Source organism: Mustela nigripes, chromosome 16, assembly GCF_022355385.1.
Source record: "Mustela nigripes isolate SB6536 chromosome 16, MUSNIG.SB6536, whole genome shotgun sequence".
NCBI classification, from domain to species: Eukaryota; Metazoa; Chordata; class Mammalia; order Carnivora; family Mustelidae; genus Mustela; species Mustela nigripes.
The window spans coordinates 54,487,586-54,509,663 of NC_081572.1; the positions used below are offsets into that span (position 1 = coordinate 54,487,586).

Sequence of the window (22,078 nt, forward strand, 5' to 3'; positions counted from 1 at the left end):
GTCTGTTTCTCTCTCTCTCCCTTTCTGCCCCTCTTCCCTGCTCATGCTCTCTCTCTCTGTCAGATAAATAAGATCATAAAAAAAATGTGGTCCAGTTTCCTTCTTTTGTATGTAACTGTCCAGTTTTCTCAGCACCATATATTGAAAAGACGCTTTTCCCCATTGTATATTCTTACCTCTTTTGTTGTAGATTAATTGACCATATGGATGTGGGTTTATTTCTAGGCTCTCTATCCTGTTCTGTTGATACATGTGTCTGTTTTTATGCCAATACGGTACTATCTTAATTGCCATAGCTTTGTAGTTTATCTTGAAATCCTGGAGCAGAGATACCTTTAGCTTTGCTCTTTCTCAAGACTGCTTTGGCTATTGTCTTTTGTGGTTCCATACAAATTTTAGGATTATTTTATTTTTTATTTATCTATTTTTTAAAAAAGATTTTATTTATTTATTTGACAGAGAGAGATCACAAGTAGGCAGAGAGGCAGGCAGAGAGAGAGGGGAGGAAGCAGGCTCCCCACTGAGCAGAGAGCCCGATGCGGGACTCGATCCCAGGACCCTGAGATCATGGCCTGAACCGAAGGCAGTGGCTTTACCCACTGAGCCATCCAGGCGCCCCTAGGATTATTTTAGTTCTGTGGAAAATACTATTGGTATATTGATAGGGATTGCATTGAATCTGTAGGTTGCTTTGTGTAGTCTGGGCTTCTTAAACATACTAATTCTTTCAGTTCATGAGTGTGCTGTATCTTTCCATTTCTTGTGTTGTCTTCAGTTTTTTCAATAATGTCTTACAGTGTTTTTTTTTTTTTTTAAGATTTTATTTATTTATTTGACAGACATAGATCACAACTAGGGAGAGGCAGGCAGGGGTGCGGGGAGGCAGGCTGCTTGCTGAGCAGAGAGCCTGATGCGGGGCTTGATCCCAGGACCCTGAGATCATGACCTGAGCTGAAGGCAGAGGCTTAACCCGCTGAGCCACCCAGGCACCCTGTCTTTTATAGTTTCCAGAGTGTAAGTCTTTCACCTCCTTGGTTAAAGTTATTCCTAGCTATTTTTTTTTTTAACGTGCAGTTGTAAATGGGATTGTTTTCTTAATTTCTCTTTTTGCTATTTCTTTATTAGTGTATGAAAACACAGCATTTTTTTGTATGTTAATTTTGTAGCCTGCAACTTTACTGAATTCATTTTTCAGTTCTGATAGTTTTTTGATGGAGACTTTAGGGCTTTTTATGTATATCATCATGTCATCTGCAGGTAGTGACAGTTTTACTTCTTCTTTACCAGTTTGAATGCTTTTTTTTTTTTTTTTAAGATTTTATTTATTTATTTGACAGAGATCACAAGGGGGGGTGTGTGGAAGGAAGCAGGCTCCCTGCTGAGCAGAGAGCCCAATGTGGGACTCCATCCCAGGACCCTTGGAATAGTTTGAGAAGAATAGTTATCAACTCTACTTTTAAAAAAAAAAAAAGATGTTATTTATTTATTTATTTATTTGACAGAGATGACAAGTAGGCAGAGAGGCAAGGCAGAGAGAGACGAGGAAGCAGGCTCCCTGCAGAGCAGAGAGCCAGATGTGGGGCTCTATCCCAGGACCCTGGGATCATGACCTGAGCCGAAGGCAGAGGCTTTAACCCACTGAGCCACCCAGGCGCCCCTCAACTCTACTTTAATGTTTGCTAGAATTTGCCTGTGAATTTGCCACATTTTCTTGTGGACTTTTGTTTGTTGGGAGTGTTTTGATTACTAATTCATTTTCATTACTAATAACTGGTTCATTCAAATTTTCTAGTTCTGAATTAGTTTTGGAAGGTTGTATGTTTGTAGAATTTATCCATTTTATTTCTGCGTTGTCCAGTTTGTTGGTATATACTGTTTCATAATATTCTTCAGTAATCTTTTATGTTTCTGTGAATTCAGTTGTTACTTTTTCCCTTTCATTTCTAATTTTACCTATTTGAGCCCCCCCTTTCTTGTTTATGAATCTGACTAGAGGTTTATCAATTTTTAAAAAATATTTATTTATTTTACAGAGAGCATGCACAAGTGCTAGTGGGAGGAGGGACAGAGGGAGATAATCTCCAATAAACTCCCCACTGAGTGAAGGCAGATGCTTAATGACTGAGCCACCCAGGCAACTCTGGATTTTTTTCTTGTTATTGATTTCTAGCTTAATACTGTTGTGGTTGGAGAAGATGCAGGATATGATAACAGTTTTTTTTAATTTATTGAGACTTGTTTTGTGGCCTAACATGTGATATGCCCTGGAGAATGTTCCAAGTACTCTTGAAAAGAATGTATCCTGCTGTTTCTGAATGGAATATTCTGGAATGTTCTGTATATTAATCTCTTAGTTCTGTCTGGTCAAGTATGTTGTTCAAAGCCAGTTTCTTTGTTGATTTTCTGGATGATGTCTCCATTGATGTAAATAGGGTGTTAAAGTCCCTTATTATTGTGGCATGATTGTCAGTTTCTTCCTTTATATCTGTTAATATTTGCTTTATGTATTTATCTCTTGTGTTGGGCATATGAATATTTACAGTTGTTACGTCCTCTTCTTGTATTGATCCCTTTATCATTATATAATGCCCTCTCTGTCTTTTTGTTATAGTCTTTATTTTAAAGTCTATTTTATCCTATATAATTATTGCTACCCTGGCTTTTTTTTTTTTTTTTTTTAAGATTTTATCTATTAGAGAGAGCACACACATGCACGTGCAAGCACGATCAGCGGGAAGGGGCAGAGGAATAGGGAGAAACAGACTCTCTGCTGGGCAGGGAGCCGGAAGCAGAATTCGATCCCAGGACCCTGGGATTGTAACCCGAACTGAAGGCAGATACTTAGCTTACTGAGACACCCAGGTGCCCTACCCTGCCTTTTTTTTTTTTCTTCTCTTCACTCTATTTGCATGGTATATGTTTTTTCATCCTTTCACTTTCAGTCTGTGTCTTTAGGTCTGAAGTGACCTCTTAGAGGCAGCATATTGGTAAGTCTTTTTTTTTTTTTTTAAAGATTTTATTTATTTATTTGACACAGAGAGAGACAGCAAGGGAGGGAACACAAGCAGGGGGAGTGGGAGCAGGAGAAGCAGGCCTCCCATAGAGCAAGGATCCCAGGACTCTGAGATCATGACCCCAGCCGAAGGCAGAGGCTTAACCCACTGAGCCACCCAGGTGCCCCTCTTTATGTCTTTTGATTGGAACATTTACACCATTTGAAGGCATAGTTGATAGTTATATATTTGTTGCTCTTTTGTTATTTTCTTATTTTGTAGTTCTCTTGCTCTCTTCCCTTTTGGTTTGATAGCTTTCTTTAGTGTTTGCTTGGATTCCTGACTATCTTTTGTGTATCTATTACAGGTTTTTGATTTGTGGTAACTACTGGTTTATATGTACTGTGTATAGCAGTCTCTGTTTAGTTGATGGTTAAGTTTGAAGATCATAAGTAGGCAGAGAGGCGGGCAGAGAGAGAGGGGGAAGCAGGCTCCCCGCTGAGCAGAGAGCCCGATGTGGGGCTCGATCCCAGGACCCCAAGATCATGGCCTGAGCCAAAGGCAGAAGCTTAGCCCATTGAGCCACCCAGGTGCCCCTGAACACTTTTTTTTTAAGAGTAGACTCCACACCCAGCATGCGGTCCAGCACAGGGCTGGAACTCAAGTCCTTGGCCTGAGATCAAGAGTCTGATGCTTAACTGAGCCACCCAGATGCCCCAATTTTGAACACATTCTGAAAGCGGATGTCTTTATTTTAATTCTGATTTTTGAAAGATGTTTTTACTCAGTCTGGAAATCCAGGTTGATGGTTCTTTTTCTAGAATTTGCATTTGGTTCTTTTTGTAATTTCTATTTCTCTGTACAAAGTCCCTATCTCTTCTCTCATTATGACTACATTTTTCTTGTAGTCCTTGGACCATCTTTGGGTTGGCTTCTCTTTCATATTTTTCCTTTTCTTAAAAAAATTTTATTTATTTGACAGAGAGGGAGCATGCGCATGAATAGGGGGAGTGGCAGGCAGAGGGAGAGGGAGAAGCTGGCTCCCTGTAGAGCAGGGAGAGCCCCATGTGGGTCTTGATTCCAGAACCCTGGGATCAGGACCTGAACTGAAGGCAGTTGCTTAACGAACTGAGTCACCCAGGTGCTCTTTTCATGTTTTTAAATGTCCTATAATTTTGGGTTACATCTTGATATTGTGGGTGGCACATTGTAGATGCTAAGGGTTCTGTGACCTTCCTTTGAGGAGTATTGAGTATTGAGTTTTGTTCTAGCAGGCAGTTGAGCTACTCACTGATCACCTTTGACTCGAATTAGCTTTTTTTTTTTTTTTTTTTTTTTTTAAGATTTTACTTATTTATTTGACACAGAGAGAGGAAGAGCATATAAGCAGGGGAGCAGCAGAGGGAGAGGGAGAAGCAGGCTTTCCACTGAGCAGGGAGCCGGATGTGGGACCCAATCCCAGGACCCCAGGGTCATGACCTGAACTGAAGGCAGACACCCAACTGACTGAGCCACCCACGTGCCCCGAATTAGCTTGGTTTCATATCTTGTTAGGACAGATCTCTGGAAAGCCCACAGTGGATCCTGAGGCCTGCAGCCTCTGTTTAGTTGATGGTTGCTTAAGACTGGGTTTCCACTGCGGGTCTATTTTGAGGCTTGGCTTTAGGCTCTACTAGGGCAGGTTTAGAGTAGGTCTTATTCTAGGATATGGTATGTACTCCTAACATGCCACCTTTCTGGTATCTCAAGATGCTTTGGGTATTAGTGAGGTCTGTCCATTCTCAGTGGTCAAAACTGATACCTCTCATCACTGCCTGGCATTTTGAATTTCTTTTGGTCCTAACCCTGTAGCAACAGCTCTCTTATAAACCTCGCATAGAGAGGGAACAGCAACTTTATTTATTGATTTACCATGTATTTATTTATTTTAGAGAGAGTGTGTGGGAGCGAGTCAGGGATGGAGAACAGAGGGAGAAGGAGAGAGAATCCCAAGCAGATTCCATGCTGAGCATAGAGCCTGACGCTGGGCTCGATCTTGTGACCCTGAGATCATGACTTGAGCTGAAACCAGGAGTCGGATGCTTAACCAGAGAGCCACCCAGGTGCCCCGGAAAAAGCAGTTTTTATTTTTTCTTTTTATTATTTTTTAAAATTTAATTTCAGCTAGTGAACATCTAGTGTATTATTAGATTCAGAGGTAGAGTTTAGGGATTCCTCAGTTGTATGTAACACCCAGTGCTCCTTACATCACGTCACCCAGTTACCCCATCCCCCCAGGCCCCAGAAAGCAACTTTTAAAAAGCCGGAGTGTTATGCTGATCTCTGATTAGGCCAGACAGATGAAGTGATTGGGTGTGTTTGCGTGTTCATTTTGTTTTTATTGTTGTGGTTAGTGTTATGGAGAAATGATGACCCGTAGCTCTTTAATAACATTCCAGGACTGACCCAATGAGCCAACATTAGGATCTTATGCAAGAAAGTTAACTTGAAATAGTACGTGATTCTTTAAACATTTCCGAATACTAACTATGTCATTTAATATTTCTCTCTTCCCTGTCTTAGTTACTGTCTTCTACATTTTTATACCAGTCGCCATAAAGGAGTGCTCACTTAGTTCAAGGCCAAAGGAATGTTTTTGAGGTAGTCATTGTTTGTTCTATGTCTCCTTTAAGCCCAGGTTTGAAAATTTCAGCTCTGACAGGTTTTCCTAAATTCCCAAATAGTCTGGTTTTCCATGTGGCACTCAAAAGAGATCACCTAGAAATTTCATTGCATCTTTTGGGGGAAAAATCACTTTGTTTTCTTCATCTTCCTATTTATTACAGAAGCATCAGATTATTTCAACATTAGCCTTTATTTCTAGGGCTTAGATGTCTTCGTTTAGCTTTACTTTGTAGTCTGCAGACGTACCTATGCAGATAAGGAAGGGTGCAGAAGAGCCGTTGGCTTGGAAACCTCTAGTGAAAATGGTTCACATGGTGCATTTAGTTTTTCTGCCTGGTTTGCACGTTTGAAGACTGGGAGGGAATGTTGTCAAATGCTCAGGCTGGTGATGCCAGGTTAGAGAGTATTAATATTTGCTTGGTGGGGCATGTGCCTTCTTTCTCACCGATCATATATCCCTCTCCTGCCCAGCCCTGGCTCTCTCTCCCTCTCTAGCGACCCTTTGAGAGCCTCAGTGAAGACCCTGTCGTCCCGGCGACAGCTCCGCCCAGAAGACACTTCATCTCAGAGGTCTTGCCAAGCCAGAGGATGCCCGTGGAGCTGGGGCAGGCCCTGGTCCCGCCGCCACCCCTGGCGAAGGCCGAGGATGCCCCGTTCTCTGGACCAGCTGCTGGCCCTCGAGGGGAGCTCTCTAACCCCGAGACCGCTCGCCAGCTCTTCAGGCAGTTCCGTTACCAGGTGATGTCTGGGCCCCACGAGACACTGAGACAGCTGCGGAAGCTCTGTTTCCAGTGGCTCCGGCCAGAGGTTCACACGAAGGAGCAGATCCTAGAGATCCTCATGTTGGAGCAGTTCCTGACCATCCTGCCTGGGGAGATCCAGATGTGGGTGCGGAAACAGCGCCCCGGCAGCGGGGAGGAGGTGGTGACCCTTGTGGAGAGCTTGAAGGGAGACCCGCAGAGACTGTGGCAGTGGGTAAGCAGAGGGTTGAAGCTGCCAGGGACGCACGGGGCTTCTCTGGGACCCCTACCGGGTGTGTTGTCCTGTTTCTGACCCTCAGCCGTGGGGGTGGTTTTCTGCACCAGTTCTCCAGTTCTCCAGTTCGCCGATGCCAGCGAGGTGTCTTATGGTTCGGTTAGATCTGACACTGATACTCGCGGGTGGGCAGACCCAGTGGGATCAGGGTTGGTCTCACCAGCCTGCTCCCACTTCAGACACCAAGCTCGAATCAGCCAGGCCAGCTGTATTGAGACTGATGGCCTGTAGGTGTGGAGGTTCCCACCGCCCCCTCCTTGGGTTTGTTAACTCCCCAGCATGTCTCTGAGGAGGAGGTTTCCCTGGCATCTCTGGGCCATCCTCCCAGCCCTTCTGTGTGGCCAGCTCAGGAGCTCCCTGAACCCATTGTACAGGGGATTTGGGGGAGCTTTCATTACTTAGGCATGATAATCATTAGCCGTTGTTGATTGAACATCTCCAGCCTGTCTCTCTTTCTCAGGGGCAGAGGGTTGGGGCTGTGGGTTCAGTCCTCTGGTCACCTGGTTGGTTCCTATGGTGACCAGCCTCTATCCCGAGGCTGTCTGGGGGCCCACTGAGTGTCACCTTCTTAGCATAAACTCAGGAATGGTTGAAAGGGGCTCATGATGAATAAAAAGGTTGCTCCTATCACTCCTGTTGTTTCGGCAGTTCCAAGAGTTTTAGGAACTCTGCCAGGAACCTGGGACAAAGACGAAATACATATTTCTTACTATACCACATCAGTATATCCCCATAGCTCCCCTAATTCCAAGACTCTGAATGAACACTTTCTCATCCTTAAAAATAGAAGATAAAGTCTCTTGTCCCATTCCATCTTTATACAAAAGTGTTTGAGAAGTTGTTCAAAGGATACCTGAGTTTTAATTGGTGGAGACTATCCAGTAGAAACACATCACTACTAGCACGTTCAGGGTCTCCCAGGCCCAATTCAGGCCTCAGCTCTTGGTCCCTCTCAGGATGTTTTCCTCACAGGTTCCTACTGGTCTAGACAGAGAAGTTGGTTTTCTCTTCCCCTACTCCATGTCCCAAATGACTGCCTTATTATCTGTTATAGAGCTTTAGCTTTGTTTCTATGTTTCTAGAGTTTCTTTGTTTCTTTCTGAGAACCCCTCAGTCTAGATCTTTTGGTAATTAGTAATATGTGGTCTCTAGATCAGCATCCAGGTTCTAGGACAGGAAATCTTGTCAGAGAAGATGGAATCTGCAAGCTGCCAGGTGGGGGAAGTGGAGCGTCATCTTGAAATGGGGCCTCAGGAGCTGGGGCTTCAGGACTCACCCTGCAGGCCTCTGGAGCCTCCAAGCCAGACCGTGAAAGAGGAGTCTGACATGGAACAAGAATTAGGTGAGAAGCAGTTCAGTTACTCGTGGTGGTGTGTGATGCTTTCTTGGGGAGTTTTGGGGATTGTGGTTAGTGGGCCTCAGAGTGAGTTGAAAATGAGAGGCTGCTCAGATGAGGGTATCTCTGGAAAGTTTGGAACAGGGTGGATCCACTGAATCCCTCTGATTTGGAGATTCAGTCTGTGAATCTCCTTTGTGACTGGGCCAGACCATGTGAATGTTGGTTCTGAGGAAAGGGGAAGGAAGGAAGGGGAAAATACAGGTGAGGCTGCTTGCAAGGCTGGGGAGTTGGGGTGTTTAGGGAGGTAAACGTGAATCTTGACATCATGGATGGTGGGACATGCATTAGTTCTCATTTTTGACAGTTTTTAATCCATGCCCTGCGGGGAGCAGATTGAAATGACCTCTGATCTCCAAACTTTCTGTTCCTCCCTTCAGCGATGACTGCTGCCCCATGTCCCGCCCCACCAGAGGAAAGGCTCGTCAGAGACCAGGACTTCGGAGCCTCCTTTCTCCAAGCAGCACCCCCGGTGAGCTGGCTTCCCTGCCTCTCTCACCCCAGAGCCGGGCTTGAGGGTGTCAGCAGTCAGGAGGGTGGAAAGGGGACATGTTCTCAGAAGCAGAGGGGAAGGACATCAAGAACGATACCCATGGAATGAAACCCAAGTCTCAGCATTTCCCTCGAGGCAGAATGTTTAGCAATTATCCTGATAATGGAATCTGGGTCCTGGAAGAAGTGGCCCTCTTGTTTCTCCCTTTTCCTATTCCTTGGGTTATGCTGAGAAAAGGCTCTGCTTCATATCCTGGTCTAGGCCTTGCCCATAGGAGTCAGTCTGAGATTTTGAATGCTTCTGTTTAATGTGGGACAGGTGGCCTCCCCCAGCTTTACGGAGGCGTAATTGACAAACAGCAAACTGCAGTTACTTCAAGTGTATAGTTTGGTAAGTTTTTGACATGTACACACATGTGTGAAACCATGACCGTAGTCAGGATGATAAACAGACTTGTTATGCCCAAAGGTTTCCTTTTGCCCTTTTGCGATCCGTCCCTCCTGTTCCACACACTCCCCCAGTCCTGAGATCCCGAGGCCACCACTGAGCTGCTTTCTGTCACCATACATTGGTTGGCATTTTCTAGAATTGTATGTAAAATGGAATCATGCCATCTGGACTCTTCCCTTTGTTGTTTTGCGTGTAAGTTTTCTTCTTTTAATATTTTCTCAGTGGTTTTTAACAGTTGGACTATGATGGACCTGAGAGTCATTTTCTTCATGTCTCATATAGTTGGGATTCTTTGGAAATCTTGGATCTGTGGACTTATAGTTTACAAGAAGTTTGGAAGAATTTTGGCCAGTATTTCTTTTCTTTTTTTTTTTTTTTTTTATTTTAAATAATAAATTTATACAGGGAGCCTGCTTCCCTTCCGCTCTCTCTGCCCACTTGTGATCTCTCTCTGTCAAACAAAACCTTTAAAATACATAAAAATTAAAAAAATAAGTTGAAAAGATCAAGGGTGCTGCACTGTGCACCACCTCGCGCCGCTAAAATCCCCATAAAACTACAAGTTACTCGCCCTCAACTCTCTGCTTTTTCCATGTCAAGAAAGGGACGGGCAGATCGCGACACCCAGGCATCCCGCAAAGTAGGCGGGTCACCTTAGGGGCAACCTTTACCCGCTCAAAAATTCGTCTCACATTAGCAGTGAGGATTCGGGCGTCACCCCGAATCGTTATTTTCCTTACTCATAAGTTTAAGGCATGGCCAGTATTTCTTCAACTGTTTTGTGTCTCCCTTCCTTCTCCACTTCTTTGTAGACTTTGAGAATAACACCTATGGGGTGTATAGAATGACAATGTGACATTTGTTAGATCTCTTGAGTTGTCCCAGAGCTTACTGATGATCTTCTCTCTTAAAAAAAAAAATCTGTTTTGGGGCGCCAGGGTGGCTCAGTGGGTTAAGCCTCTGCCTTTGGCTCAGGTCATGATCCTGGGGTGCTGGGATCGGGCCCCACATCGGGCTCTCTGCTCAGGAGGGAGCCTGCTTTCCTCTCTTTCTCTGCTTGCCACTCTGCCTACTTGAGATCTCTGTCTGTCATGTAAATAAAAAAAAAACAAAACTGTATTATTTTGGATAGTTTCTGTTTATATGTCTTCAGGTTCACCAATCCTCTCTTCCACAAAGTCTAATCCACTGTTAATTCCATCCCGTATAGTTTTCATCTCTAGAAGTTTGAATTGGGGCTTCATTATATTTTTCATGTCTGTACTTAACATGCTGGGTCTTTCCTACACCGCCCTGAACATGTAGGATGTGGCTCTGCCATCTGTGTCAATGTCCTTGTCTACTACTCTATCATCTGTGTCATTTCTGAGTCACTTCTGATGGATCGATTGATCTCATTTTGAGGTGTTTTCCTGCTCCTTTGTGTGCCCAGCAACCTTTGACTGGATGTCGGACATTGTGAATTTTACCTTGCTGGGTGCTGGGTGTTTTGACATTCCTCTAAATGTTGTTGAATTTTGCTCTGGCATGTGGTTGAGTTACTTGGACGTAATTTGTGTTACGGCACCAGAGAAGTCTTTAGTCTGGGCTTATACTTTTCCCACTACCAGCAATACCTTTTCATATATTCTTCCTGATGCTGCCTGATGTACAAGGTTTCCACTCTGGCTGGTAGAAAATAACTGTTTCCAGCACCATCCAAGCTCTGTTTCCTCTGCTTCTTTCGGGGGATCTTTCCCAGACTTACGGGGAACTCTGTATGCATCTCTGGAGCTCTTTCTCTTTTCAGCTCCCCACTCTGGTCTTTTGTCTTGGTAACTATAACTGCCCTCACCACCCCAAATTCTGAGCTCCTTCTGCCAGCTCAAGGTGGAGGAGGCTGTCTGCCTCTACCTGGCCCCCCCCACCTCTGCTTCCTGGGCTGCTCTCTCCAGGCAGCAAGTTTGGCCAATGCAGGGCTCCCTCCCCTCATTCGTTTCCTCACTTTCAGGGATCTCTTCTCTGTTCTGCCTGGCATATGATGCCTGTGAACCATTGTGTCACACACTGTGTCCTTTTTTCAGTTGTTGCTGTGGGAAGGTAAATCTGGCCTCTGTTACTCCATCTTGGCTGTGAGCACGTTTGGGAACAGGTTTATTTTGAACACGTAGTTAAATTAACAACTCAGAAAAGTTGGTTTGATTAAAAACAAGGTTTTTCTGGAACCTGTACATCTTGATCAAAGCATTGTTTCAGACCATGGGGAACCCTTCTTGGATTTGCCTTTGGGGTACTTGGAGCGAAGGTCAAGGTAGGGAAGCCAGTAGGTGGAGCTTGGTGTGATGCTCAGGCCAGGTGTGAGCCTCAGCTTTCCCAGGCTTGGAGATACAGAAACCAGAAGATCTGCTTCACACAGTTTTAGTGACTCAGGGATACTTGTCTTCCTACTTTCCAGAGACCTAGAAAGCAAATTTTTAGGTAGGAGGTTTCCTATTGACAACGATTTGGGTATTCTGTGAGACATTTCAAGGAGACACGGAGGATTATTGTTGCCTCTGTAGTAAGTACAGAGTATCTGTGTGAAAGGTCTGTAACAATTTCTTAACATACTTGAACCCGTAGAGTTATGCATTAACGGTACATGACTTGGTTTGGATAGCTCAAATCAAAAGACTAAAAATGTTCAGCAACACTGTGTGTGTATGTGTGTGTGTGTGTATTTCCCTACATTGCAGATAACTGATAGCCACTCAGCCCAAACAAAAGTCACTCTTGTCCAATTCCAGCATCCCTGCTCCAACCTCTAACTTCTAACAAACTCCTAACAAAAGCCATTTGCATCGGAAGGACCTTGATATTTAATGGATGCTTTGTGAAGGGAGGGAGATACTAAAATAGATGTAATCATTCCCTCTGCTGCTTTCTACAGGTTGGGAGATTTGTGAGTAATGCCAGAATAATGAGGTAGCCTGCCTGCACAGTGGTCCTTCGTTGTTAGGCACCGTGACTGAGTTAGAGCCTCACACAGGTTCAGTCCTGTGTTTTCCGGCTTCTGGAAAGGAGTCCTGTGTGTGGAACTCTGCGCTAGTCCATTGTGCAGTGTCTCCTGGGCCCACAAGGTGGTGCTGTCTCCACACAGAAAGATTACTTTTTTATCAGAGTCCACCGTTCTGTCCTTCTGGAGTAGGAATTGAGATTTTGTATTTTCTTTGTTTATAAAAATGAGGAAGAAGGTAAGACGGGTGCAGCTGTGTCTTGTCTTTTGGAGTCAGGGCTTGCTTCATGCACCCCCAGCTTCCTGGCAGTTCCTTGAGTGAGTGTGTGGCTTCATGTGGAGATATGGTGTTTAGAGCCCTCCTGAAGCATCTTTTCTGAATTTTGAATGAACTGATTGTGGCTCTTGGGGATTTGGGGGGCTGCACTCTCTGTTGACTTGTACTCTCCTTGGGGGCTCCCATTTTGGTGACCATAGAACCGGCCATGTGTCCAGCAGGCCGGGCAGCCGAGCAGTCTCGCCCGTGCTTGGTGGCCCCGTTACTCTCTCTGTGGCCACCAGAGCAAGGGTCAGTGTCTTCTGATAGGGAAGGTCGAAGGGTCCTATATTCAGCAAACTGGTTATTTGCTCAAGCTGGCTCTTTTCAGCAGGCTGTTAAGGTAGCTTCACTCACAGATCAAGAAAATAAGCTCACAACTCTATGAATTCCTTTATATTATTATTATTAAAATACAAATTTAAAATGTGGTTATAGCGACACCTGGATGGCTCAGTCTGTTAAGCCGCTGCCTTTGGCTCAGGTCATGATCTCGGAATCCTGGGATCGAGTCCCGCATTGGGCTCTCTGCTCAGCAGGGAACCTACTTCTCCCTCTGCCTGCTGCACTCCCTGCTTGTGCTCTCTCTCTCTCTCTGAAAAATAAATAAATAAAATCTTTAGAAAAATGTGGTTATAGTTAATCCTTAAGTATATGGCAAAATAAATTAGTCACTTTGCACTTAAAAAAAAAAAGATTTTATTTATATTAGAGAAAGCTATGTATGAGCAAGGGGAGGAACACAGGGAAAGAATCTTAGCAGAGCCCCACACAGGCCCGATCTCAGACCCCGAGATGGTGACCTGAGCTGAAATCAAGAGTTGGACACTTAACCAACTGAGCCACCCAGGAGCCCCCACTTTTCACATTTTTATCTTATAAAAAGAAAAAAAAATAATCCAACTTTTGCTTTTTAAAATTTTCGCTTAGTATCTGCTCATTGCAGACTTTTGGTATCTTCGTTCTTTTTCAGGTCTTCGCTTCCCTTTTGTGTGCTGTGGGGCAAGACTTGATTTAAGACTGAGAATGGCTTCCCTGAGTATACCTGTTCGTAGGAGGATCTCATTTTCTTATTCGTCCTCCTCATTTTTGCCCCCCGTAGCTAGCAGTTTGTGATAATAATGGATGGCTATCGGCTTTGAGGTTCCTGAAAGCGTACAGGACCCCTTAATTCTCAAACCCTTGGTGGACAGTCTGGGAGACCAAGTATCCCATAGACCATGTGTAAGATAATAACGGTAATAAATGTATCACTTCCTGAGGAGTTATTTGCCAAGGGCTTTGTTTCTCCCAGACAACATACATGGAGTGCCCTCTCTGCCCTGGGCATTGTCATGGGGATGGAGAAAGCACAGGAGCTCATGTAGCTCATGCGCTAGGAGGGGCAGGTCTTAGAGACTTGTGCGTGCGTGTGTGTGTGTGTGTGTACACACACAAAGCATTCGACAAACAGCTGAATGCTGTGAATGAAGACTACAACATGCTGTGAAAACAAGTGATGCCTTACTTGTTAGCTTTCGTGTTTCATGCTCTAATCAAGTAAGGATGGAGACGCAAAGCTTATGTGACTTAGGCTCACACAGGAGGCCCCTGTGTCTGACTCCAAGGGCTGTGCTGTTCATGAATCCCACCTCTGTACAGACCAAGTCTCTAACAGTCAGCTCCTTGGGGGCAAGATTGGAATTTGAATTCACAGGAGACCCCAGTTAGGCAGAGTTCCCAGTTTTGAGCCCCTGCTCTCCAGTTTCCTAGGCAAAGAAGGACATGCTTTGGGGATAATAGGGGCGCATCTTGTTCTCATCGAGAACCCATCGATTTTCCACTAAGTGGGAGGAAAAACTGGTCTAATGTTAGACTTAAACTCAGAACCGTTGGGGGGTTTCCAAGCGTGCACGGAGGCAGTGTCCGTCTCTCTGCCTGGAATCCACTGATCTGTGTCCTGGAGACAACGCAGTTGACGTCCTCATGGGCTTTTGCCACCATTTTGCTGATTTGCTCTTGCATTTCCAACACGTTCCCTTTTAATTTCTTTTTCCTCTTGAATGTCCAGATTTTAATGAAATGTTGGGACTCTTAGGTTCTTACCATTCAAAGACCTCTACTATAAGCACTGAGTCAAAAGAAAAAACTAAAGGACAGTGTAGAAAAGGCCTGTGCCTTCTCTCTATGCCCTTTAGTCTTAAATGTGTGCAACTGGAAAAAATAATCCAGAACCTTAAAACTTGTTTTCTAACCAGGGCAAGAAATAGTGACGCGGAGACTGTAGGTTTTTTTGCCCTTGGCCTCTTCAATGAGCCACCTCCCGCCATCCTTAGCTCTTCGGATGGGCTGCTAGGGCACGGTCCTGTTTTCCTCGAGGTGGGGAAGGCTGGTTCACAGACCTGCAGTGAAGTCACGGCATTGTGTGCTTTCTAGGAGCAGTGGAGGCACTTGGATTCCTCGCAGAAGGAGCAGTACTGGGATTTCATGCTTGAGACCTATGGAAAGATGGTGTCCGGAGGTGAGGGCATGTGCTAGTCTGACGGGAGGAGGCGTGAGACATTTCCCGTGTCTCCTTAGAGACAACTGCTTCACTTCACGTTCCCTGGGGAGGGGAGGGCATGAGGGGTACATCTGGGAACTGGAGATAGCGCTTTATCTTTTTTTTTTTAATTAATTTTATTTATTTATTTGAGAGAGAGAGAATGAGAGAGAGCATGACAGGAGAGTGAGCGGTCAGAGAGAGAAGCAGACTCTCTGCCGAGCAGAGAGCCTGACTTGGGACTCGATCCCGGGACTGACCAGGATCATTACCTGGAGCCAAACGCAGTTGCTTAACCAGCTGAGCCACCCAGGCGCCCCTGGAGACAGAAGTTTAGTGAGAGTTTCCTTGTACTGAAAGGATTCCGTCTGCTCGGAACTGTCACGGCTGCATTCCATGTAGTAACTCCCGAAATCTATGAGATAGGTGATGGTCTCGCCATGTTGAGATGACCATGGCTGAGTGTCAGATCAAGCCACATGCTCACTGTTAACGTAGCTTGCGAGTGCTGAGTTATGACAGAACTCAGCATGGCTGACAGTCCACGCTCTGTGCCCCTACACCGCACTGTCCCACCAGCCATTGGCGGGGCCCAGTCACGAGCCTGGCACCTGCCAGGTGGTGTGGAAGGCCTGCTGGTCATCTGTCCACACTCTTCTTTTTTGTGACCTTCACCGTATATCTCAGAAGATATATCTTAGAAGCTCCCAACAGCCTTCTAAGATCTTTATTTCTTTCTTCCTTTTTTTTTTTTTTTTTTTTTAAGATTTTATTTATTTACTTGAGATGGGGAGAGGGAGAGAGAGCATGAGCAGGGGGCTGGGGAGAAGCAGACTTCCCATTGAGCAGGGAGCCTGATATGGACCCCGAGACCATGATCTGAGCCAAAGGTAGATGCTTAACCAACTGAGCCACCCAGGCGCCCCTTGACACAAGTTTTTTGAGTGGTTTCCAGATCCTTCGTGCTTCCCTTTCATGGTCAGGTTGTACCTTTGAAGGACACAGCTTGGTCCTCAGTTCTTCCCTTTCATCTAGGCTTCCTGTTATCTCTCTGTGTGCCAGGCGTTTCCAATTCCAAGTCTGATCTGACTATTTCAACTGAGTATGGGGAAGAGCTGGCAGGGCTGCACCTCCATGTCAGCGAGAAGATCCCAAGAACCCCCTGCACTGGTAAGTGATCTCTCATTTCTGACCTGTCAGTAAATCGGAAGTGGAAGGGGAGGTACTAGGACCGAATGTCTACGAGCTTGTCTGTAACTAGCCGTGATCCGGTCAGCCCGGTGTGAGTGCTGAGGTTGGGTCTCCTCGTTTCTGGTATGGGGCTGTTGATGCGTATATATGTGAGCATGGAGCAGAGACCACACGTGGACCTGCTGCCTTCCGTCTTGTGTGCCTTGACAGCTTGCTTTCTCACCGAGGATAAGATTAGGACAGATGGAGACCGATACAGATAGGAGTCGAATTCCCATTGCAAAAAGGTGACATAAGAGCAGTCTCTTCCTGACTCCTTTGTTTTTCTTCTCTTTCTTTCTTCTGGTTCTAGCAGAATGAATGCTAATTAAGATAGAACAGAAAAGCATGTTTAACTAATCGCCAAGCACCCAACTTTCACTAAACAGCAGCAACGACAAGCACTTTTTATAAATCGACTAGATTTATAAAAAGTTTATAAAAAAAGATTTATTAAAAGAAAAAAAAAAAGACTAGAGAGGAAGAGATACACGACCTTGTTCTGTTGTAATGGAGCCATCACCCTTTGTTTGCCGCAGTCTGTTTCAAACAGTGCAGTTGCTGACACCTACCTGTCATGCATACCCACGCACCCCCACCAACACCCTTCTCCACAGACGAGAGATCCCAGAACTGTGCAGGAAGAAAAGCACGAGGGATGCCAATTATATGACAAGTCATTCTTTCTCCTCCGTGGGATTGAATTAATTATTTTCCTTTGCTAATGTACTACAGAGACAGCAAGCATCAAATGAAACATACAGTTTTAATTCTGATATATTTATCATAAGACCATTTCACAGGGATTCCTCTGGAGCAGTATTTTTCAGACTGCGTTTAAGGACCCATCAGCATAGTATAAAATCATCTTCTAGGTTGCAACTAGCATTTAAAAATTGCAATGATAAGACTGAGTAGAAAATATCAGGATGCAGACAGAAAATATCAAATGTTAGGGTAGGTAGCATTTCAGGAAATTTTTGTTCCAAATATGGGTGTGCGTTTTGTATCTCAGTATCTCTTATTTTTTTCTCTTATCTCATAATTCTTACTGTGGTTGGAAGACAAGAAGAGTTTGAAAACACTGCTTTAGAGGTTGTTGCAGTAGGATTTTTGACATATTTTTTCTTTTTAAAGATTTTTAAAAATTTATTCATGAGAGACAGAGGCAGAGGGAAAAGCAGGCTCCCCTGCTGAGCAGGGAGCCCTGTGCGGGGCTCGAATCTAGGACCCTGGATCATGACCTGAGCCAAAGGCAGAGGCTTAACCGACTGAGCCACCCAGGTGCCCGGATTTTTGTTTTCATAGATTTTATTTTCCGGAGCATTTCAGATTCACAGCGAAGTTGAATGGAAGGGACAGAGATTTCCCAAATGCTCCCTGGCACGGGGATTTTATTTGTGATACATAGTCATATACATGATGACATATTTGTGATTTATAGCTTGCATTTCTCCACTTTTTTTTTTCCCCTCCTCCTTCAACCCACCTGCTGACATGGTCCCATTAGATCTTACCTTAAAAGAGACTGCGGAGCATCTATAAAACTAGCCTGCATTACATAAAAGGGCAAAGAAATGCCATTGTCAGTTCCTGAAAGAGAGGCTACGTGGGAAGAGAGGCCAGGGAGGTAGCACGTGCAGGCTGGCCTGGAAGGAGTGCTTGGGGAGCCCTGTGGAAAGTCGGTGCCAGAGGTGCAGGGGTTCAGGGATGGGTCCCGGATTAGTGTGGGAACAAGTGACAGGACCAGAGAGGGCTGCCCCGTCTAAAAGACAAAACAGTTAGCCATTTTACCAGATCTGGACTCACACCGAGGGGGCAGAAGTCTCAGGAGAGAACATGTGTGCTGTTTATTTGACCATATGGGGGAATAGCTCCTAAAGCAGGCCAGCAGGGGAGTAAACCTCAGGAAGCCCTGTTCTCGCCGCCTGTCAAAATCCCAAGGGATTTACCCCCCTCTCCCAAACAGAATTCCTTGGGAAAATGAATCTCCAGTCGTTATCTGGGAGAATGCTGCAAGAATATGCAAGAGTCTTGGAAGAAGAATGTTGCATCAGCATTAGGTCTCTAAATATTAAGAGTCTGTCAGTTTCATCTGGCTGGCTCAGCGGTGGAGCGTGTGACCCCACCTCGGGGCCAGGAGTTTGAGCTCCACATTGGGCGTGGAACCCACTTCCAAAAAAAAAAAAGGAAAAAGAAAGAATCCATCATTTTAGAAAGGTGAAGTCATCAAAATGAGGGGTTATATAAAAATTGCCTCCCAGACTGATGGAACAGAAAAGGGAGCCTCGGAAGGGACACTGGTCTGTGCGGGGATTTAGCGTGTGGTGGAGGAAGAGGGAGCACAGGTTCATGGGGGCAGGGATTTTTCATCAGTTGGTTTAGATTTGGAGAAAAAGATATAAAATGTGAAAATAATAGTAAGGAAGGATATGGGTGACTGTTTGTCTCACATCTGGAGCGGCGAAGATTTTATCAGTATAAAAGCTACGGAAGAAAACAGTTAAGGAAAAGTGATAAGAGTTGAATATATTGAAAAATAAAACCACGCCACAACTTATCCATATGCATAAATAACCCCAAAGAAAACTAAGGTAACTAAATTGGTGAAAAACATTGTTCATTAACATGACGGATTAATGATTATTTTTCTTAATATAGAGAGAGTTCATGCAGGTTAATAAGAAAAAAAATGACTTTCTCAATAAAAATGGGCAGCAGTCTTGTGAAAAATAGCTCACAAATATGAAAAAATTCATCCTTTATTAACTAAGGAATTAAAATTTATAACGAACACCTTATTTCTTTTGACTGCTCTCAATGGCCAGTATCTTAGAAATCGTCAGTATTTAAGTACTGAATGCTCTCCTTCACTTAGCGCAGCTGCTCCTGGCAGGGGGTCATAGTCCTTCTGGAGATGGAGTGGCCAGTCAGTGTCAGGAACCTCAGGAGGAGCGTTCGTGCTTGCAGACATGGTACTTAGACTTCAGGGAACCGGAAGTGGTCAGAAGTGTGGACGGAGAAAGACTGCAGCAGAAACCGCCAACAGACAGCCTCCATTTCCACAGTAGGAGGGTTCCTTCAGGAAGTCCTGTGCTTTGTCTTAGGTGTTTATGGTGACGACTCCGCGATGGACTGTTGTTCTGCTTTAAAGTGGTATTTACAGAGACTTCTTTAAAGACAAGAGGAAAAGTACCTTTGTCATTTGAGAGGAATGTGTTCTAAGACTCTGTGAATTAGCAACTCAGATCTAAGTTGTTGGCAGATTCCTGGGTCTCTCGCAGATAATTTGAAGACACTAATACAGGAAAGGAAAGGTACGTAGCTTCCTTAGATCTGCAGGAGGAAAGTAATTTTTCAAAAGTTGGAAACAAATTCTTCTACCAAAATAAAGGCCTTTATGCTATGTATCGTTTAGTGGTAATAACCAAAAACTTAATTTAGGAGGAAAACAGGCTATTTTTTTAAAAGTTTTTTATTTATTTGAGGGAGAGAGAGTGCGTGCATGCAGGGAGAGTGAAAGAGAGAAGCAGACTCCCTGCTGAGCGCAGAGCCCCATGTGGGGCTCGAATGCAAAGCCCTGAGACACTTAATCTACTGAGTCACCCAGGTGCCCCGAGAAACACAATGTTTTAACTTAATCTGAGTTAGTGAAACACAGGCGAGTGCTGCATTGAGGCACAGGCTGAGGGACCCATGTCTGTGCTGTACCCTCACTGTGCATTAAAGCCACACAGTAAGGTGACACATTAATGCATTTCATGAAGTTTTAGGTGACTTGTGAATAGGAGAATCCATGTGAAATTGGTAAATAGTGCTGTTTACAATTTAAGTGCCACAAAGCCAGGTATGGAATGGTGTATACGATATGATGTCAGTTATGTAAAAAAAGAAAAAATAGCACATGCATACATACATAACCATGTATATAAACTGTAGACATGCATGGATCAAACAGACACAGGGAGGAAATGTATAATCACCATTGTTCCCTGTGGGTGGTATGATTGAGGTTAGTCTGGTTTTCTTCTGTTTTTCTCTCCAAATTTTTATTAGTGATCAGACTCATGTTTTCTGTAGAACCAGGTAAAAACGAATCCTTTTTCAGAAGAACACACTGCTGTAATACACTTGGTTTCCCCGGGCCTTAAGAAATGCAGGCCGCTCTGGGTGCCTGGCTGGCTCCATCCGTGGAGCTTGCGACTCTTGATCTCGGAGTTGTAGGTTCGAGCCCCATGCTGGGTGTGGAGATGACTTAAAAAGAAAATCTCAAGAAATGCATGCTGCTTATTTACGGGGGCAGGGCCCCCTGTGTGCCCCCTCCACAGTCAGACATTCTCCTCGGCTCTAGTGCCGGATCTCTTAGCCTGGACCCCAGCAGTGAGTGCTAGGCACTCGGGCTGGATGATAGCATCCTTCCTCACTCCCTGATGCCCTCTTGACAAGAAGCGTTAGTGTTTCACGACAACCCTTTTCCTGACATACCGGTTAGAAAACAGGGCATCCCATTGATGGAACGATTTCAGATCTTCTTTCTTCTTCCAGGAGACAGGCAAGAGAACGACAAAGAGAACGTGAATTTGGAAAATTGTCGAGGCCAGGAAGCCTCCGATGTCTCCTGTCAAGCGTCAGGAGAGGCACCTTCGCAGGCTTCCTTGGGTGGCCTCTTCAGTGAGGATGAACCGAGATGCTTTGGAGAAGGGGACAGTCTCCCCGGGGCTCTGGAACACTTGCAGGGGGAGGGGCCAGTCGGCCAGCTCTCGCCCCATGGAAGGAATTCTGGGAAACCGCATCCAGCTAATCCCCATCCAGAAGAACTTTCCCTGCCGTGGCTGGAGGAGAGGAGGGAGGCCTCCCCGAGAGGGCAGCTGAGAGCCCCCATGGCCCAGAAACTCCCCACCTGCAGGGAGTGCGGGAAAACCTTTTATAGGAATTCTCAGCTGGTTTTTCACCAAAGGACTCACACCGGAGAGACATACTTTCAGTGCCCCACCTGCAAGAAAGCCTTTCTGCGGAGTTCTGACTTTGTGAAGCATGAGAGGATCCACACGGGAGAGAAGCCTTGTAAATGTGATTACTGTGGCAAAGGCTTTAGCGACTTCTCGGGGTTGCGTCACCACGAGAAGATCCACACGGGAGAGAAACCCTATAAATGTCCCATCTGTGAGAAAAGTTTTATTCAGAGATCCAACTTTAATCGACATCAGAGAGTTCACACAGGAGAGAAACCTTACAAGTGTTCCCGCTGCGGGAAGAGTTTCAGCTGGAGCTCAAGCCTTGATAAACATCAAAGGTCCCATTTAGGAAAGAAGCCCTTTCAGTAGTCAGGCGCTCTCAGCCCAGTTCTGGCTCTGGTCTGTTTAAAAATACTTCGTTCCACCTGGAGAAATTACAGCTCTTAAAGACCAGCCCTGTTTTCTCTTTGTTTTCTTCCGGGATGAGAGAGGAGAGTTACCTGAACACGGCTGTGGCCTGGGAGGACATGGCCGCCCCTGGGTTGGATTTTGTGTTGGTTTAGTTTCTTGCTTCTGCATCAGGAGAAAGAATAGTCTTCCTCTTTCAGCTCATCTCTTTTTGGATCCCTTGGGGAAGAAAGTAGTCCTTGGAAATCCTGTTTTACAGGTGCTGTGTGGGGAGAGTCGAACCGGATTAGCCACAGTTGCTGCTCATGGGAAGGACCTTAGGCCGGCTCTTTGGGTTGGGGGTCGTGGGGCAAGTCTCCTGTTCCAGAAGGGGCAGCGGAGAGGGCCAGTGAGCTCCCGTGTGTTGTCATAGAGGTACAAAACTAACTTCAGGCGTCCCTCGTTTTAAATAAACTTCTTAAAGCCACTCCCGGTCTTATTTGTGTCTCTACTCTCGACTGTGTTTTAACTGTAACTCTAGTGCATTTTCTCACAGAAGCTCCCGAGTGGTGGTTGAGCTCCTCATCATCCCGTACAAACTTACCAAGTGTATCAGTCAGCTGAAGAGGGATAGGAAACCGCTAACCTGGTGTCCAGGTGTGAG

General features: G+C 45.1%; 1 protein-coding gene and 1 non-coding gene across 6 annotated transcripts in view; one reads left to right on the forward strand and one right to left on the reverse strand.

The window, feature by feature from the left end:
- Nucleotides 1-21,901, forward strand: part of ZNF18 (zinc finger protein 18) — a 27,886-nt gene extending 5,985 nt beyond the window's left edge. For 4 of the 5 annotated variants that reach the window (XM_059379287.1, XM_059379284.1, XM_059379285.1 and 1 more), the window contains exons 2-7: nucleotides 6,129-6,632; nucleotides 7,845-8,034; nucleotides 8,469-8,560; nucleotides 14,737-14,821; nucleotides 15,905-16,012; nucleotides 20,618-21,901. In XM_059379287.1, coding sequence (XP_059235270.1) covers nucleotides 6,246-6,632; nucleotides 7,845-8,034; nucleotides 8,469-8,560; nucleotides 14,737-14,821; nucleotides 15,905-16,012; nucleotides 20,618-21,396 — 1,641 coding nt within the window. In that variant the 5' untranslated portion in view covers nucleotides 6,129-6,245 and the 3' untranslated portion in view covers nucleotides 21,397-21,901. Of the gene's footprint in view, nucleotides 1-5,567; nucleotides 5,634-6,128; nucleotides 6,633-7,844; nucleotides 8,035-8,468; nucleotides 8,561-14,736; nucleotides 14,822-15,904; nucleotides 16,013-20,617 lie in introns of those variants that run through there. The other variant, XM_059379288.1, reaches the window with a different exon arrangement.
- LOC132004652 (U12 minor spliceosomal RNA) lies at nucleotides 9,639-9,788 on the reverse strand. Its single transcript, XR_009400604.1, has one exon. It is a non-coding gene; the product is annotated as a U12 minor spliceosomal RNA (small nuclear RNA).
- Nucleotides 21,902-22,078: the final 177 nt, after the last annotated feature.